This window comes from Anticarsia gemmatalis, chromosome 22 (assembly GCF_050436995.1).
Source record: "Anticarsia gemmatalis isolate Benzon Research Colony breed Stoneville strain chromosome 22, ilAntGemm2 primary, whole genome shotgun sequence".
In the NCBI taxonomy this organism is placed as follows: domain Eukaryota; kingdom Metazoa; phylum Arthropoda; class Insecta; order Lepidoptera; family Erebidae; genus Anticarsia; species Anticarsia gemmatalis.
In genome coordinates this window covers 2,865,835-2,885,257 of record NC_134766.1, presented here as the reverse complement: position 1 = coordinate 2,885,257, position 19,423 = coordinate 2,865,835, and the positions used below count along the sequence as shown (strand labels likewise).

The window sequence follows — 19,423 nt, the reverse complement described above, 5'->3', positions numbered from 1 at the left end:
AGAATTAGAGTTGATCTTAAGAAAGAAAACAGGCCACGTTTTCTGCGAAAAAGGGGAAGAAGGGGCAAGAAGAGGGGATGAATGTTTATATAAAAATTCTGCCCTCAGTCACTAAACTAAGCGAATGAAGCCACGTTTTATAGCCAGCCTAATATAACGCTATCTCATCAAAATCTTTAAATAGGTATCAAATATGACATATAATCGTGAATCAGTATGTTAACACTTTGTCATCTGATGTTGTAGTTCGGAAACAACTTTCAAAGACCTTGATTACAAGCTCAGTTATACTAACACAATGTCATTATCTATCCTAATATGTACTACTAGCTGACCCGCGCAACTTCGCTTGCGTCACATAAGAGAAACATAATTTTCCCCGTTTTTGTAACATTTTTCACTGGTAGGTACTCTGCTCCTATTGGTCGTAGCGTGATGATATATAGTCTATAGCCTTCCTCGATAAATGGGCTATCTAATACTGAAATAATTTTTCAAATCGGACCAGTAGTTCCTGCGATTAGCGCGTTCAAACAAACAAACAAACAAGCTCTTCAGCTTTATAATATTAGTATAGATGATTAATGCATTTTGAAATATTCAGACTGTTTTAGTTTTGCCTGTATTTTTTGCAATAATTTTGTACTTGGTCCGAATGCAAAAACAGCATTCAATGTTAAGTTATGCTTAAAAGTATTTCGACCACTGCGATACGCATCTTACAACCGGTTTCTGAGCTACATTTAGAGGTAGTTTATCTATTTAATAGCGTTTCAATTCATATAAAAAAGCTAGAAATTTAGTACTTCTTTCGTCTGTTGTTGCAATATTTTTGGCGGCTAGCTTTTGGGTGTATATTTTTGTATATAAGATTTACATATAGCTTGCACCAAATAAGTGTATATCGTTCAGTCATCCGCACTTCTTTCCAAAATCTCTTGTTTTTAATTCCACATAGCAGTTTACGGACGTATTCAGACGAACAAAGTTGTTCGGCGCTTGCTATAAACGGTCATTAGAATCGTTTGTTTGGTATCATCGTTTCTGTAAGGCATTTTAGGCCCTGGCCCTTGCTGCAAGGTTCGGTTTTTTTCGTCCTGTATGATTTTCTAGAGGTTCAAAACACCAGGTAAGCATGACTTCAGAAATATCTCGAGTCACCATATTCTCTTAGAATGAGATTTCTTTCTTATTTCACAATTTTTAGATGCAGAATAATCAATAATTTATATAGATAGCACTATATCTGTTTAAGTACTTACTATTGTTAACAATAATGTTATTGTGACAATTATCTCTAAGTATTTCAACCACTAATAGATTAATTTCAATTAAAACACTCGAAATGCCAACTTAGAACCGAGTATCGTAGTAGAGGTGCGCAGGCGCAAGTGAAGTGTCGCTGTAGCGTCACGTTACGCATTCCGTCTCCGAACGTCGCGTGGAGCGGACGTCTTGCCGCTAAAACAAAAAGAAAAACCTTATCTTGAAATATTTAATGTTTTTGTGGTAGTGTAATAAAAAATACGATAAGAAAACTTATACAGGACTGTCAAGTGTTTGTTGTTTGATAGTGGTACGCTTTCGGGACTGTGTTACGCTTTTATCGGTCTTCGGCAACAACTTAAGATAACGAGGTGAGTTTTGATAGCTTTGAGATAATTATGCTTTGCACACTGTTATTGGTTCGTTTTATACTTCTAATGTTTGAAATTGAACTGATTTTATTGGTAAAATAACTTTGTACATGCTTTGTAAATCAATAGCAAAAAGGTGGACAGTATGACTTAAGTATGGTCTTTGAAAGATGGTTTAAACAACCACGTTTTCAGTAGTATTGTTAGTTTACGAGCGGTTCATGAATTGTGATATAAATTCAATAATATTTCTTAAGGCCTAAACCCTTACTTAAGGGGAAAACCATAACCTAATAACACAATACTGGGTTAATTTTACTTTTACATTATGACTTTAAATAAGTGCCTTATTTGCCACTTTTTAGACATGATATAGACATCAATAACTAAAGATTTTGCTTCAAGTCAATTTCTTAATAGAACAAAATCCTTGTCATTCCCTTATCGCACGGCAAGGCCGGCAAAGCATGTTTTACTTGTAAATCCATGCTGTAAGAGTTTTATGTCTGACTGTCGTCAAGCCGCCTCAGGTACGGCTCCTAGGAATCAAAATTCAATAAGTTCGATAGTATTTGAAACCCAACCCGCAGTTAGCCAGCGTGGTGGACTCAAGGCCTAAACTCTCCCTTATTACGGGAGGAGAACCTTGCCCAGCAGTGGGACATTAATGGTTTTAATTAATTAATTAATTTAGAATTTTAAAGGTATTTGTACGGAATTAATTGTTTTCGTAATAAAACTCATTCCTTGTTATCTGGAAATCTTATGAAAACAAAAGCCCATTATCCTCCGCGTCAATCGTAAATAACTGATTTATTTCTTAGCCTTGTAACCTCACGTTTATAGTTCTAAGAAAATATATGAAGAAGTGTTTTAAACAAGCATAGTTTATTAAAAACTTCATGTTAACATTCACTGAACTCCATCAGCACCTAAAAGGCAGATTTTTGAAAAAAATAACTAACCTATATTTAGCTTAAAATCTTCAAGTATCTTCATACAAAATTTCATCACAATCGATCCAGCAGTTTAGCCATTAAACGTAACAAACGGATTTATAATATTAGTTTGTATGATGATCCTTTACATGACCTCGCCGTGCAGTTCGGTCTAAAGTCCCTATGGGTTCTAAGAATGAACACGTAAAGCCGTCGGACTAACAAATGACTTCTCGATAAAGTCCTTTTACAATTCTACCATGCTATGAGCAAGCATGTAATACTTTCTTTTTCCTAATTCCTTCATTCATGACTGTTTATCGTTCCACCGGGTTATGAGAGTGATGGAATAGCGTATGTACTGACTATAAACAAACGCCCTACCAGCTGATTATTTTCAATATATCTGGTTAAATTAGGCATTGATTCAAGAAAGAAAATGGCTGGCTAAATTAGATTAAGTATGCTGCTAGGAATGACACATTGTCAGACAATCTCTAAGGCTTAAAAAGCGTGCCATACAAGGCTCTCAGAATTAATTCCTAGATTTTTTAACCGACTATAAAAATCAGTTAATTTGCTAGTTTTTTAAGCCGAAATTCACTTGTGTATTCTTCAAAATATTCTCGACAGTAAGTGAGCGTGGTGGAAAAAAATAACTTTCTAATACCGAAAGGGACAGTAATGGATTATAGATGCTAATTATTTTATACTAGCATTAATTTCATGTGTAATTACTATGTAGAAAACAACGAACATAGGGGAACTATCTCTATAGACAAGAGAGATTAGATCGAGTTATTGAAAAACCTGGCTTGTAAATGTATAATGCTGATAAAATAATGTGTTTATGTCATTACTGTCCCAATGCTGGGCAAGGATATCCCTTGAAAAAGGGATAAGGTTACGCGTTAAATTCATCACGCTTGGAAATATACTAACTTTAGGTTACTCTGCCTAATAGATAAACGTCCCATAAGCTCGCATTAGTTAAGTTTTGTCTTTTTCGCCCAAAAATAGTCTAAACTTTGATTGAAAATGCTAAAATATGTCTACATATTCAACTTTGTAGCAAAAAAACCTTAGTAGAAATTTTTATAAATTCATAATTTTTCCCGTTTTTGTAACATTTTTCGTTACTACTCCGCTCGTAGCGTGATGATAGCAAAACTTGTAAAAACTCTAGGATACAGAAACATGTTCAACTAACAAAGCATTATTTGGTTACCCATCTAATGATTGACCGTGGCTAAGATTTAAATCTCGCTAAGTTTCCATCTATATATGAGAGTCACAAATTATATTATACAACTATGTAAAAATCTCTTAAGTAACCATTTCTCAAGCTTCAAGAAGAAAGGGCTTAATTTATTCAAAGTTTAGTCACGTACACCAGTCTAAGGTCAAATATTTGTGACGAATAACGTTTGACAAGTTAACTGTCAAATTTGACAGACTGTCGAGTAGTTTGCTCTTGAAATGTCAACTGTACGCTGTTACCGACTGGCTTTTTTCTAAGAAACTGCGCATTTTGGTAATATTATTTAGTGTTAAAATTTAGTAGTATTCTTCTTCTTATCGTATGGTTAGTGGTCAACCTACTGTCGAAGTTGTTCAAGACCTTTCACTTGGCTTTACGACTGTTATCTTGATTGATAACAACCGGGACCGACATTTTACGTGCTCTCCGAAGCACGGAGACACACAGTTCAAATACCACTATGTAGTCACCCATCTATGGAATGACCGCGCCAAGGGTTGCTTAACCTACAGCGCAATTGGCTATGGGCGGCTCAAAACTTATAAAAGTTTCAGATTACGATTGTCAAGTAACAAATCATTGCAAAAATGTAGCACTTGAAATACGAGCTTATTGAATGAGTCTTATTTTACAAAAAACTTCTCCGACAGACCAAATGAGTGCAAAAAACATCAGACACGTGGACCCGAGTGTTTGTTTTTAAGACTAGTGAGAAATGGAAGCGTTGATTCTTTTTTTTGAGGTTATGAAGTGGTCAATATGTTTGGCAGTTGGTAGAAAGATTATGGTAAACTGCGATTATAGTAAGTTGACCCGTGCAACTTCGCTTGCGTCATATAAGAGAGAACAGGTCGTAATTTTCCCCGTTTTTGTAACATTTTTTACTGGTACTCTGCTCCTATTGGTCGTAGCGTGTTGACATATAGCCTATAGCCTTCCTCAATAACAACCAACAGAATTCTTCAATTCGCACCAGTAGTTCCTGAGATTAGTGCGTTTAAACAAACAAACTCTTCAGCTTTATAATATTAGTATAGATTACTAACACTACATTTTACCTTACCTATTGTAAATAAATAGCTTTCAATATCGCATTAATCATATAAAACGAAACACTAAGGCAAAACATGTATACTTATTCGCTAATTCGCTGACGACGGACGGCTGAACAACGATTGTTGACACTACACAATCCGCTGTGTCGGTGTGGTAGCTGTGCTGTTGCGAAATTTAACACTAGCCCGTGGATACATTGTAGGGAAATAAAACTGAATTTTACTTAAAGAAAAGTAATATATTGTTGAGAATGTTTTTACAAAGACAACGTTTTAAATAAGTATCTGGCTCGAATTTATCCAGGCGAAAATAATGGCCACATACCATTTCTCCAAACCTCATGCATGTTTCACTTTAACCGACACTAGGTGACTAGCAGGGTGCTGAAAAGGTACACGGTTCGGAAAAACAACACTAGCGACAATGGTCGCGTTACAATATTTCGTGTTTGAAGTAGTGGTAAGTGGCCATATTTTTCAACTGGCCATATAAGAACCAAGTACCTTAATAAGTTTAACACATTTATACTGCAGTAACTGCAGGTTTTTTTTATTTATCAATGAAATTACGCAATGTTTTACTCGAATTTATTTAGAAAAAAGACATTTGAGGTACTTTAGTACTTATTGTTCTGTGTTTGAGGTAGCAAAATCGTACACACTTAAAAGTATTCTATAATTGAATAAAAACAAACAACAACAATTATAAAGTACATCTAAATATATCAAAATTAATTGATGGATTGTAACTAAATCTATTTTCTTTAGTAATCGAAAGTTCCACTGTGAAAACGGTGGAACGGTAGAGACATGTTTATATGTAAATCACCTCTTATTATAAAATTAATTTTACCTAGTTATATTGGTCACGGTCAAGGAATGTCATAAAAGATAATGACTTATTAGAACTTAATATCTTTTATTAACTTTATACCTACCGCAAGGTGCAAGGGTTTGTAATAGAGCATTTCAACAGGCTTTCAAAGGCTATCGACTAAACAATTTATACGAAAGATCCTCCTAACTTAACAAAGACTCTACTACACTAAATATTATTTAAAATACAAACTTAACTTTACTTTCTTAACTCAACTTAAAATTCTTTAACTTGACGATTCGGCACAGGTCACACTAGCCATTAACCTATCAAACCTAGACTCGCTGATAGACACGATCATCTTAACCACTGTGCCAAAAGTATTTCAGCACCTACAGTGTATCCATGCCTTAAAGCAATAAAGCTAGCTATGCACTATCGTGTATGTGCGAATATTGCAAGTAACAAACCCGACCCGTTTCCGTTAGCTCGTATATCGCTTATTTATTCATTTTTAATGTAAAACTATTGTTTCTTGCTAAGTAAAGGAATAATGAAGGTTTTGCAATATATGAGAATTTTGCTATTGAAACCTATCGGGGACATCACGATACTAAGCATTTTTTCTAAAATAATTTGACGAAAAAATGTTATAAATCGTTTAAGGCATCGCTAAGATAGCCGCGTGGTCTAAGCGTACACCCCACGCAAGTGATCGAGGGTTCATACCCGAGGCAACGCACCAATGACTTTTCTGAGTGTATTATAAATAATATCACTTGTTCTAACGGTGAAGAAAAGCATCGTGATGCAACCTTGCATGCCTGAGAGTTGTTTAACATAGTTCTTGCAGGAATGCAAAGTCCCCACTTGGCCAGCATGGTGGACTCAAGGCCCTCATTATGGAAGAAGACCCTTGCCCAGCAGTGGGAAATCGCCCTGGGAATCGAACCCTATCAGTTATACTTTCACGGCGCGAGATCTCAATTGCAATTGATCAAATTTGGCATAATAATAATTCAAAATGACCAGCATAATTTTTATTTTGATTGTTATAACAACTTTTATAACATAGTTTTCGGAATTCTCTATTATCTAGTCACACTTTCGAAATCAGCCAGCTATATTTATACTTACGTTATAGTAACAGCAATTCGCTTCAGCTATCAATATGAGCAATGATTGTGACATTATCACTTATCTATTGTGTTATCTTTCTAATCCGTGCTAATGAGGTTACATTGATTATACACTAACATCCTTATTTGTTAATGCGTTAGAAATTACATAGCATTTTTTTACATTTCACTATTTTAACAGTCCCAACCCGCACTTGACCAGTGTGGTGGACTCAAGGCCTAACCCTTACCTCGTTTGGGAGGAGATTCTTGCCCAGCAGTGGGATAGTAAAGGGGTAAAAAAATATCGCATTCGAAATCTTTTTGCGGTTTCTTCCGCGTGGAAAGATCTTACGAAATGAAAAGTATTTTAAGTGGTATGAAGCGTTATATTTTTCCCGATGACATCTTCAACAATCATTATATTCTTAAATACACAAAACTACATTAAAATTATACACTAACATCTTCCTTATAAAACCCTATCTATTACTACAAACCCAGTTTTCCATCCTTTTCCTTCTAAGCATAATAAACATATAAGTAAAGGAGATAGCAATATCAAGATGACTTGTGCCTAAGTTCACAACTAACGTTATTTATGTAGAAAAGAATGCCCTCCATTGTTAAAATGGCGAGGTTATGTTACTTCCGGTTGTCAATACGTCTATACATTTCTATGAATAATATCAATAAACATATTTATTATACCTATTTTCCCAGCAATAGTCGGTAACCATGCCATATTTATACCTATTCCACAACTCGGATACGAAAATTATGGCAAAAGCAATGCGAAAATTTTGATGTTAGGATGTTTGTTACTCAATCATGCCAAAACTACTTCACCGATTTAGATGAAATTTGCTGACAGAATAGACATGGGATAGTTTATACCCCGAAAATCCCATGGGAACGGGATCTATGCGGCTTATTCTTTCTTTTTTTTAAACACAACTCTCTTTTAAAAGACAACTCCCGCACTAAGTATTGCATTTTGTCGCGGGAACTTTTACAAACCTACAAACAACGGACACAAAGTACAATCAGTCCCGAAACAATTATTTGTGGATCACACAAATATATGTTCCATGTCGAAATAGAATATGCGACCTCCTGACGCAATGGTAGCGGCGTGGCGACCTGAACCACCGCGCCAGGCCGGTAGTTCCCAAGAATGGCGGACTAGAGCTAGATTTCTATTGGTACTGAAGACCTAAACCATAACATGGTTAAGTTACCCCACAATCATTAACTCATCATAAAAAAAACAATACATATACACCCTTTGCACAATGGTCGACGATGTTCCAACGCATTGTCCGTAATGTTTTGATAAAACGACCCGTATTGTGACTGTGGGAGGACTCGCACCGGTCATGTTATTGTATAATATAAAGTGTTATCTTTATTGTAATTCAATGGGTAGGTTTTATTGTAGTTTCTCATAGAACTGAACAGACGGCTAGGAAAATAGAATCAATTCGTATTTTCAATATCACTGAATCAATTCAGATTTATTAAATCATTTGTATAGGAATAAAGAATCCCTTTTTAAACGCTTAAAGCTACAATTAACTTAGTAATAAGATTTCGTTTTATGTATTGGGGATGGAATGGAAAAGGAATAATTTTCGCTCCTAAAAATGGTGTAACCGTCATCTTTATGTAATTAATTTGAATAGTGGATTTCAAACTTTATTAATTCTCCATCGAAATTATTTTCAAAACACTTAATAAGGTAGGTAACTATTGTACAAAATTTTCAAACTTTTTAGATTCCAGTCTTTTCTTAGCGAGGCAATATTAAGGTCATATTTAGACTCTATAAAACCTTCGATAAAGTCAACAGATATTTATTAATAAGTATGTTATATGAACCGTCGGACATGTTGTTGTTTAAGTTAACACTGATAAACGTTAGAAATATCGTTTGATAGTGGTATCGACAAATTGTACTGATCAACAAGACTATTAAGACTTCAATGGAAAGTTTACTATACGGAGATTTGTTACAAACATACCTACATAAACGTGGTACATGGTTTGGTGGCCTTTCACGGGGTTATTCCCTGAGTACTCCGATCCCCGAGGCCCCCGTTCCTGAGGACCCCGATTTATTTTTATCTTAACAAATTATTTTGAGAATAAATCGGGGCACTCCGCCCCTTTTTCGCCATCAAACCAAAGAAATTTTTTCTTAATTTTATTTCATTTTTGGTGTATAGTTACTATGACATTTTATATTTTATACAGCAACAATAGACTTATTTTACACTACATATACTTACAAATATATATATATATATTTTTTTTTAATAGTTTTAAAATTACTTTTTGGTTTTTGTTTGACAGAAATATTGTATGAGTATTTTGTCAGAAAGGCATTATATATAGATTGCTCGAAAAGTGACATGTCTTTAGAATAAAACTTTGTTAGTTTTTTGGAAGAGCGTAATTCACACACCTTCTTTCTCAAATCGTTACTACCCTTACTCTAAGCTGATAAAAAAGTAAGCCAGCTTTAATCATTGTTAAAAATAAAATATGCAATTTTTTAATAAATTTATCATGTTAAAGTTTTAAAAAATAGTTGCATTATGCTCTTAAGATAATAAAACAGCAAGCTGAGTACGAACTGAATGATGTAATAAAGTCTTTAATCCCAAGTTATTAATGTACGTGGAAATGCCTCAAATGGTTTTTTGTGTCTGTGGTTTATCAATATTTATCTGTCATAAGAACCATACCTAGTAAAAATAAGGTTTTTCTAAATCAAAGTATTAGAGGAAGGAAAACTAGCATAGATACATTATTTATTTATGGTATCAAATGCCATAGTGCATTTAATATAAAGTGACATAACAAATATTTCACACAAATCTCTATTTTTCCTTTTGCTAAGAGACGATAATTCCCGCGATAAGATTAATCATGCCGTGGGACTTTAAAACGGCGGGTAAAAAATTCAATCAGAGTCGAAAAAACTATCTTTGGGAACAAATATTAGTTCTCTGTCACCCTTATCGTTGCGGAGGTCGTAGGTTCAGTATCTGATTCAATTTCTTCTTTCAAACATTTTTTTGTGAATAGTCAATTTCTTCTTTTAAAACTTTTCTTTGTGAATAGTCGTTTCGGGTTAGTTTTGAGCAAGCCTTGCTTTGCTCCCTGTCAGTCATTTAATCATTACAGAATTGAATTAATAGTACATTATCAATAATGTTGTAATTAAAACAACTGGTATCCAATAATAATGATAAGACATTAGTATTGTACTGAAACTTACTTATGAAATTTATTTTGACGTTACATAGAGAAGCACCCACGTTTTATTTTACTTTTAAGTGTTTACGCTTTGTTAATTAATATATGCCTTCTTTGGTTTTTACCGGCATGAGAACTATTAAGTTTGGCTATAAATTATTTAGGTGAAGTTTGGCTTTAAAATCACTATATAATAAGTACATTACTATAGCAATCATTAAGTTACAAATTAAGTGAAAACAACGAAAATTTCATACTTTCGGATACACCCGGACACCGTTTGGGGATATTATCACTTACAATTTATTTAAAATACACAAATTAGATTATAGAAAATTCTTCTCAAAATGTGCGATACAATTTCTCCACTTTATATACCAACAGTATTTCTTTATAACATGAAAACGATAAAGTTTTACGATTCATTCTGAACTCTCGCACGTTGACGCCGTGCCTGATTGTCGCTATTGTTTTGTTGCTTGTTATAAGAGCTACTATGTTTGAGAAATGAAGGACTTCCGTGAAGAAATATAGTTTAGTTTGAAGATATATCGCACTAATAATACAATAGTGCTTTAACTCAAAATACTTAAATCTAGTTATACCGGAGATACAGTCAACTTGGGTAACTTTGAATCATTTGGGTAACATTGAACGTGGGAATTTGAACTAGTTTCGATTATTTTTTCATATGAAACCAACACAATTGATAAAGATTCATTTTAGTTTTGCTAACTTTTATCAATTGTGTTGGTTTCATATGAAAAAATTATCGAAACTAGTTCAAATTCCCACGTTCAATGTTACCCAAATAATTCAAAGTAACCCAAGTTGAATGTACGCCACTGCCACTAAAGATTCATTTATTTTAGGTGGAGTAACGATGCCTTAAACATATTATTATACAGGCACGTCAACCTGATATAAATCCCTTTTATTTGCAATAAGGGTAAAAAAAACAATTGATATTTAAGAAATCCATAAATACATGTTTTGAAAAACAAACCTAAACATAAATACTGACCTTTGTTTACACTTTATAGGTAAATATGTCGTTCCGTTAGAAAACTAAACAGGATGTTTTACCGTGTAATTGTAATTGTATGGATCTACGTTTATTATTTTTTCCATAATATTATAATAGGCGTAAACGGTGTTTGAATAGCGTTGATTGATCTCAACTGTGGAAAACGCTATAACATACCTGGCTGCCATTGAACGATCAACGGGACATACAAACATACATACATCATAAGTACCTGTATCTTTGATTGTATTTTCATATATTTTTTTAATACGACGGTCAAGCTAGTGGTATTTGAGGTTGAAAATTTTAGAAGATTTTCTAAAAGCCTTAGTTGGTGTCACATTAAATTTTATCGTTATAATGCCTTTAAGCCATGTCAAACTGACATGGATTAACGCCATTATTATAAAGCCTTTCCACCACCTTAAACAGCTTTGTCACTAGGTTGACCATTTATCACAAATATAAGGTCTAAACTTCGCCGTTTTGATAAACAATTTTGACTTAAGTTGTGATTGATTTGGTTTCATATCCAAAAGTCAAAGGTCTTGTTATCTTATGACGACTTTTGAAAATATCGTCGGAACTTCATGTAGATTTTTTATTACTGTTTCGGTTTATAACCCGTGTAGAATTACAATACCACCCACCATGTCTAATACAATTATGTGTTTTAATTTGATTATTTAAACTTAAAATTATCAGTATAATCCCTAATGCCCGGTTTCTGAGGCACATTTAGCGATAGTTTATCTATTCAAACAGTCATGTTTAACCCCCGGTTTCTGAATAACGTTTAACGGTAGTTTAGCTATTCAATAGCGTCAAAACTCATACAAAAAAACGCTATTGAATAGATAAACTACCACTAAATGTACTTCAGAAAGCGGGCATAAACCCTGTCCCTAAATTCTCTACTGTTTATTATTACGTACCCTCTTATTCATAAAAATATATGAAGTTATGAAAGGCTTATAAAGTGTTTTGTTTCTTTCACTCCTTAGCGAAATGAAAAAGAGAAAACACATTATAGTAGCTTTTTAACTAAAATAGGTTTATAATGTGTTTATGAATAAGGTTCGTATTATATATTTTCAATGTATTTAACGTGTTATTTTGTATTGTTACAGCTCAAAAGACGATGAGATAGACGGCAACTGTATAGTGAGAGCACGAGGTCTTCCGTGGCAGTCTTCTGATCAGGACATTGCCAAGTTCTTTAGAGGTCTCAATGTTGCCAAGTAAGTACACGATTCAATTTAAATCTAACTGCATGCAAAAGAAAAATACTAAATTATAATAAAAATGAATCAGTTAAAAAAAAAGTAGATGTAAAATTATTGAAGCCTTTTAAATCCCACAATAATTTTTAAAATAGTGCAAAACGTTCGTATTTTATTTGTCCACAAAGGATGAACAAAACTTGATCACATAATATGGAATTTGAGAAAAATTATCCACCGATCCCAATGTTTTTGAATACCTAGGTAAAGATAAATACCTAAATACGTTAGAGTTTTCATGGAAGAAATTTAGAGACGGATACCTATTCTATTTCAATGACTTTTGCGACCACTGAATTTACTCAGGAAAACTACATTACGTTTAGTTCACCAGCTTACCCAGTATTGGTTTTGGGTTTAGTCGTAATTGGTGTCCGATATTTTTCTTTGTTTATGAAAGTCGTCACTTCACAAGACTAATATATATTGTGTTTAATAAACTAGCACAGCAGTAGTAGTACGAGGGTTCTCTGCCGCAAAAAAGATTATTAAACAATTTTTAAAAGTCCAGACCCGGACATTTTTTCATTGTCATTGCAAGTCCATGCACGTCTCCTACTCTCTACTCCCATCAAAAAAAACCCCATGAATAGTGTTTAACTTAGTGTTTTTGTTCAGGGGTGGCGTAGCTCTGTGCCTGTCGCCACAAGGTAGACGCAACGGCGAGGCCCTGGTGCGGTTCGTGTCGCAGGAACACAGAGACATGGCGCTCAAACGACACAAGCATCATATAGGATCGCGGTACATTGAGGTAAATAAACATTATTTAACATTATATAGCCATACGTTTGTTAGAAGCACCAGTTTCTGTGTTAGATAGAGGTTCTTGTCTCTCTAAGAACTGCTTGATTAATACTTAGTACCCTAATTTTATGAGTTACTGTTATTTTATAAAGAACTTCACAGGATCTAAAATTAATTAGCGTCAACTGTCGCGAACTAAACACCCAGCTTTTAAAATCGGTTCTTCAGCATCACGTTTTCACCAAACTTAAAGCAATTGCAAACTGATTTTGCCTTTCTTAAACTTCTGATACATTCTTTCATTCTAACATGTACTTCCTGGTGCAGGTGTACCGTGCAAGTGGAGAAGACTTCCTCTCAGTGGCCGGAGGAGCGACATGCGAGGCTGCGGCGTTCCTGTCCCGCGGCGCGCAGGTCATCGTGAGGATGAGAGGTCTGCCTTACGACGCCACGCCGCAGCAAGTTGTAAGTAACCTTGTCTAATTAATACTAAGGGATTTTTCGCCCATATTTTCTTTCCTTAACCAATTTGTGAAGCCATGTCAAAGGCCTCTTGGATGGCTTGAACATCTTTGACACTAAGTTTACCACGATAGAACCGTAGCGCGGTCTGTTTAGTCGGTACTGTCGAGTATCGAAAGTTTGACATTTAGAATGTACTGGCAAAATAATTCCTACGCCCTCCGTCGGAGGCGCTGATCACATTTTCATACAAAATTTCTCAATGACAAGCCGGTTGTCGGTAGGCGATAGCAGTAGAGAATTGAGCTGCAGAATAGACCAATTTGTGTGTTGAGTAAAAAAAGATTAATAGAATTCTACAATAAAAAAATGACTTTCAAGTTCGCGTGACTGTCATTTTTATAATGATAAAGTTACGATAGTAAGACTCAATTTCACCCTAAATATTTTCCAAATGGAATTTTGACAGTTGTACCTATTCATACACTTTCCGTCACTTAATTTAGCAGATAGATTATCAGTCACTTATTCATAAACTGTGAAACTTACCCTCACAACATCGGAATAGAAAATTTTAGACAAAGACCTAAGAAATCACTTACATTATTTCTAACTACGTAATAGTCGTAGGCAGCCAATAGTAGCGCGATGTTCTTATCTCATCAGCTGTGTACATGCCCCTAACCTTAGGGTGAAGTCTCACTGATTAGCTGATTTACATCTAACCTAAGATTACTGACCAATGTCGCTATGTATACTTGAACTTACTTGTTTAATGATGGCGCTTAGGTTTCCATTTATTTTAGAAATAAAAACATTAAGTCAAAAAAATCAATAACTTAACAACTTTTTTACTAAAAGGATGGAAAATTAGAGTCTACTACATCAAGCTATTCGGGGGAAATCTAGGGTATCGCTAAATTATTTCATGTTCCTTCAAATAGACTGTCTCGTCGTAGCTAGGGCTGGCCGCTAATTTTTACTTAATACCTAGACTGTCCTAAAGCTACCGGCAACCACGGATTGGTATTCAGAAATATTCTAATCAAAACTCAGTGTAGATGATATTTATCTTACCACGATTTCCCAGCGGTTTGATTAATTTTATGGTCACTAACCAAGCAAGATCAGGACTCGGGACCTATCCCGTTTTTATTTCAGGGGTCACCGTGTCTGACAATGAATTACACATCAGTTATATTAATCGATAAAACATAATTATAATCGTAGCAAAAATAAGGTTATTTTTTAAGTATATGCCTAAGTATGTTTATCAGTTATTTGGTTACCATAGTACAAGCTCTGCTTAGTTTGGAATCAGATAGCTGTGTGTGAGTTGTCCAATGATATTTATATTTTTACACATTAGTCCCACTTGACTTCTTGGCGAGGGTCTCCACCTAAATTGAGGGAGATATCAGGCTTTGAGTCCAAGGTTTTTAAATGTAATATTCCCTTTGCAGCTGGACTTCTTCTCAACGGGCGACAACCCAGTCCAAGTACTCGACGGTGCTGAAGGCGTGCTGTTCGTGAGGCGAGCAGACGGCCGCGCCACGGGAGACGCCTTCGTACTCTTCGCGAAAGAGGAGGACGCGCCCAAGGCCCTCTCTCGACACCGCAAGTCTATCGGTGCGAGGTACATTGAGCTGTTCCGGTCTACCACGGCTGAAGTCCAACAGGTAAGCATATAGTCTATATAAATAGTTATTTTCTTTGATTTGTGGGCCTTTTTTTGTAGGTATATGATAGTCGGTTCGTCTTATCCCCGGTTTCAAAGGTACATTCGGTAGTTTATCTATTCAATAGCGTTTAAGCTCATATAAAAATGACAGTTTGATAAACTACCGCTAAATGTGCCTCAGAAACCGGCATAAGACCCAGTGAACTAGGAGTTTGGGGGATTGTTTTGTTGTTTCTTTTTTATTATATTTCATTGTTTTTATTAGTCAACAAGCAGTAATACCCTAGAGAGGAAGAATCTTTTATCCTGTCTTAAGTTATATTATTATCGAAAGAGGTAGATACATTAAGAACACCAATTTCTTGAATTTCTAATAAAAACACGTGGTACAGAATTAACAAAATGCTATCTACGCTACGAAAAATTATCTAATGATGTGGGAAAAATAGACCCCAAACGGGAATATATTCCAAACTAATTCTAATGTCGATGGATGGGAGAGGTCACAAACAGCGTGGTCACGTGGGCCCCGCTATCTCTCAACCTTTGCTACTAATACATTGATACAAGATACAAGATATGTACATTATATACAAGCTGAGATTTTCCACTGGTCGCTTTTAATAGAATTGTTGTTATATCATAGTTTATTGCTATGGGAAGGAGATAATAAGTTTTATTGATCTTGACAAGTAATACATTTCACCGTTAGATTTAAAATATCATACTCTTATAAAAAATACGTATTTTAGAAGGATAATCGTATAATTTTGCCTAAAAACTGTATTTATGATCTGACTGACTATTTGGTTGAATATACGAATGCTCTTCACGAGGTCTAGGGTTCGATTCCTAAAAGTGATATCGTACCTAGTTTTCATTAGAAGTAGCAACCCGCTGGCCCAGGTTTCTTATATGTTCCTAGCAAATTGTGCGAACTGTTGGTAACAAACCTCACTAGTTGTGCAAACTGCATGAAATTCCTTTTAGTATATTTTGACTTTATCGTGTTTTATAATTAATGAAGTCGTTTTTTCGATAGTAAATCGAACTTGTGACGTTACTGTCTATGTTTCAGTTACACTGCTCGTAACATCGTAAGCTGATATCTTTTGAAATCTTTTATTTTGAGAGACCTATAAATCATATTAATAATTCTTCAAAAAGGTCAGCTGAGTAGTACTCATAACTGGCAGCCCTGTATGAAAAGATGTACGAAAGTAAATAAAGCAAAACAATTATATAGAATTTTTAGCAAATGACGTTCTTACGGCTGGTACGTCCTACCCGTATTTAAAAGGCGTGATTTGTTTCTTTTATTCGTTACGGAGTTCCCCGAAGCTTACCATTGTGCAATAACATATTATTATAACAGCATCGTACGTGTTGTTATCGTAAATATTGATGACCAAAGACAACGCTACATTGTCTTACAGTGTTATGAGTAACTTTGACTCTCTTGGCGCCATATTGAAAGACTAGCTGACCTGCGTAACTTCGCTTGCGTCACATAAGAGAGTATGGGTGAATTTTCACCATTTTTGTAACATTTTTTACTGGTACTGTGCTCCTATTGGTCGTACCGTGATGTTATATAGCCTATAGCCTTCCTCAATAAATAGGCTATCCGACAGTAAAATATTTTTTCGGTTCGCACTAGTAGTTTCTGAGATAGTCAAAAAAAGCTCTACAATTTTATAATATAAGTATAGATATTTTATACTAGCTTCTACCGAAATGATTTTTGGGGGTAAAAAGTAACCTATGTGTTAATCCGGGTTATAAGCTATCAGTGTACCAAATTTTATTGAAATCTGTTTAGTAGTTTTTACGTCAAAGAGTTATAAACATCCAGCCTTTTTCACAAACTTTCGCATTTATAATATTAGTAGGATAGTTTTGTTCGTTCAACATTTTGGCATAATGTTGAGTCATTTCAAAATGGCGGCTGTCTGACCATTTCTTTATCAACGTTCTTTATCAATCGTAGTGTTAATTTAATTTTTGTAGCCAACGGCAACAAAAGATGATGACTTACTTTTATTTTTTACAGTATTTCAGTATTTGTTCTGCGTTTTGATGCAACTACCCGAATTTTAAAACGCTAAAACGGTTTAACTAAGACATACTTATTTAACTTGTTCGAAAAAATATGTGCCTATTATTTTTTTATTATCTGTCTTACTTAGTCTGACGAACTTACTAAATATAATTAGATTGTTTTACTCTACATAATATTTATTTCTGTTAAAAACAATCGCTAAAAGACTCCGATAGAATTCTTTACATTTTGCAGTTATGAAGGTATCTTGATTAACCTAGAATTAAATTATAATAGTTAGTGTCACTCACAAACAACGCAAGTTTTTTATATTTCACATTATACATAACATACAATTTATTAAAATATTAAGATATAAAATACGGTTTTACGTCTATAATACCTCAAAATATAGTTTAAACACATCTTCATCTCACCATAATAAACAATTTACTATCAAAACAGTATTTTCTGCCCCAAATATGGTTATTTCTAAGTGTCAAAACCTAACTGGTATTATTTTATGTCTTAGCCAGCCAGTGACTGTTGGTAAGTATGCCTAGTTATCAGAATGCACGTATAATTTGCTATGCCTATATCAACCAACCTTTTGCGATAAGAGAATCGGTTTCGTACAACGCTATTCACTTATGTTTAGCAGTTTTAAACTTTCTATTGTAAGAAATAAGGTATAAATTCGATTAAGAAGGATGTATTGCTTTTAGAAATACTTTTTTTAATGTTTTTTTTTTGTTTCTGCGACAATTTTTGTTTTGGATCGAATGTTTGTGTATGTGTTCCGTTTGTCTGTGACAATTTGAATGTGTTTTACTTGTAAAAATATGTTAATAATGTAAATAATGTATTTTTTTTAGGTTATTTTGTTAATACTAGGGAATGCAATCCCGACTCGAGATCGTCAACTCGAGATCCCTCGCGATCAGAAATATCAATCCCGCGGGATCCCGAGATTTTCGGGATCCCGTCTAGTTAGTAAAAATAATACAATTCGAACGGCTTGTTTAATGTAATATGTGTGTGATAGTGTGGTGAATGCAATAAATGATTATTTGAAAGAAAATAAAAGCCCTTATTTTTGAATATTACTAACAACGTAACATAATTAACAGGTGTAATAACATGAACATAATCAAAAAAGTAGGTGTAGCTCCAGGAGATCAAAATAAAAAGTAATCACATGGCATTTTGAAAGTAGCCTCTTAAAATACAAAGTGTATCAATAGTACGAGCTTCTAATCGGCATCTTAAGTCTATTGCAATGTAGCCAGCTGCTGAAAATGCCCTCTCCGACAATCCCGAACGGGATCTCGTCATATTATGCTTCGGGATTGATCCCGAAAAAATACACGGGATCTCGCGAGATCGGGATCCCGCGAGATCGGGATTGCATTCACTAGTTAATACCTAAGAATAATTTATTTATTAGCTGTTATTATTATTTCATCATATCGATATTTAAATTATACCTTTAAAATAACAACAACCATAGTCTTACTTCATAAAATTCATTTTTTAAATATTTTTTTATGTTCTCTGGATAAAACCATAGACTTATTATAGAAGCTTTTTGGGTTCCATATAACCATGACGCGTTTAGTTATAACCCAATAACCTTATAGACAAAATAGGAATATAAGTAGGTAAGTGGAATGTACCGATACGGTCTATAAATTAAAAATAAGTCAATTTTGCAATCTAATTAGTTTATCCTCCAATAAAACTTAATTTAATGCCATCGTCGCTCATTACGGGTAATTCATAAGCGTTTGTTTTATTTTCACTGTATTTCCAGTGTCTTTGAACGAAAACATTTGTATCGGCAAAAAATATCACCTATTGTGACATGACTATGTTATAAAATTTTTGTCCATTCATCAATATAGTATGCTAAAGCTTTGTTATTATTGCTAAATTTTGTCCATTCATTGATATGATAATATACCTACTTATGTTATTATTGCAATCTGAAAGTATAGATTACGAAGGGTTTATAAAGGTCATTTACCTTAAGTGCAATCAGCATGATTTTATTAATTATAGTACCTAAAGTGTGACACAAAATATTGTCATTTGT

At 34.2% G+C, this 19,423-nt stretch overlaps 1 protein-coding gene across 2 annotated transcripts in view; it reads left to right on the top strand.

Annotated features, from left to right (window-relative positions):
- The window catches only part of fus (epithelial splicing regulatory protein fusilli), a 110,623-nt gene that overhangs the window by 75,710 nt on the left and 15,490 nt on the right, over window positions 1–19,423 (top strand). For both annotated transcript variants that reach the window (XM_076129426.1, XM_076129425.1), the window contains exons 7-10: window positions 12,248–12,358; window positions 13,019–13,151; window positions 13,472–13,609; window positions 15,070–15,285. In XM_076129426.1, the coding sequence (XP_075985541.1) occupies window positions 12,248–12,358; window positions 13,019–13,151; window positions 13,472–13,609; window positions 15,070–15,285 (598 nt within the window). The remainder of the gene's footprint in view (window positions 1–12,247; window positions 12,359–13,018; window positions 13,152–13,471; window positions 13,610–15,069; window positions 15,286–19,423) is intronic.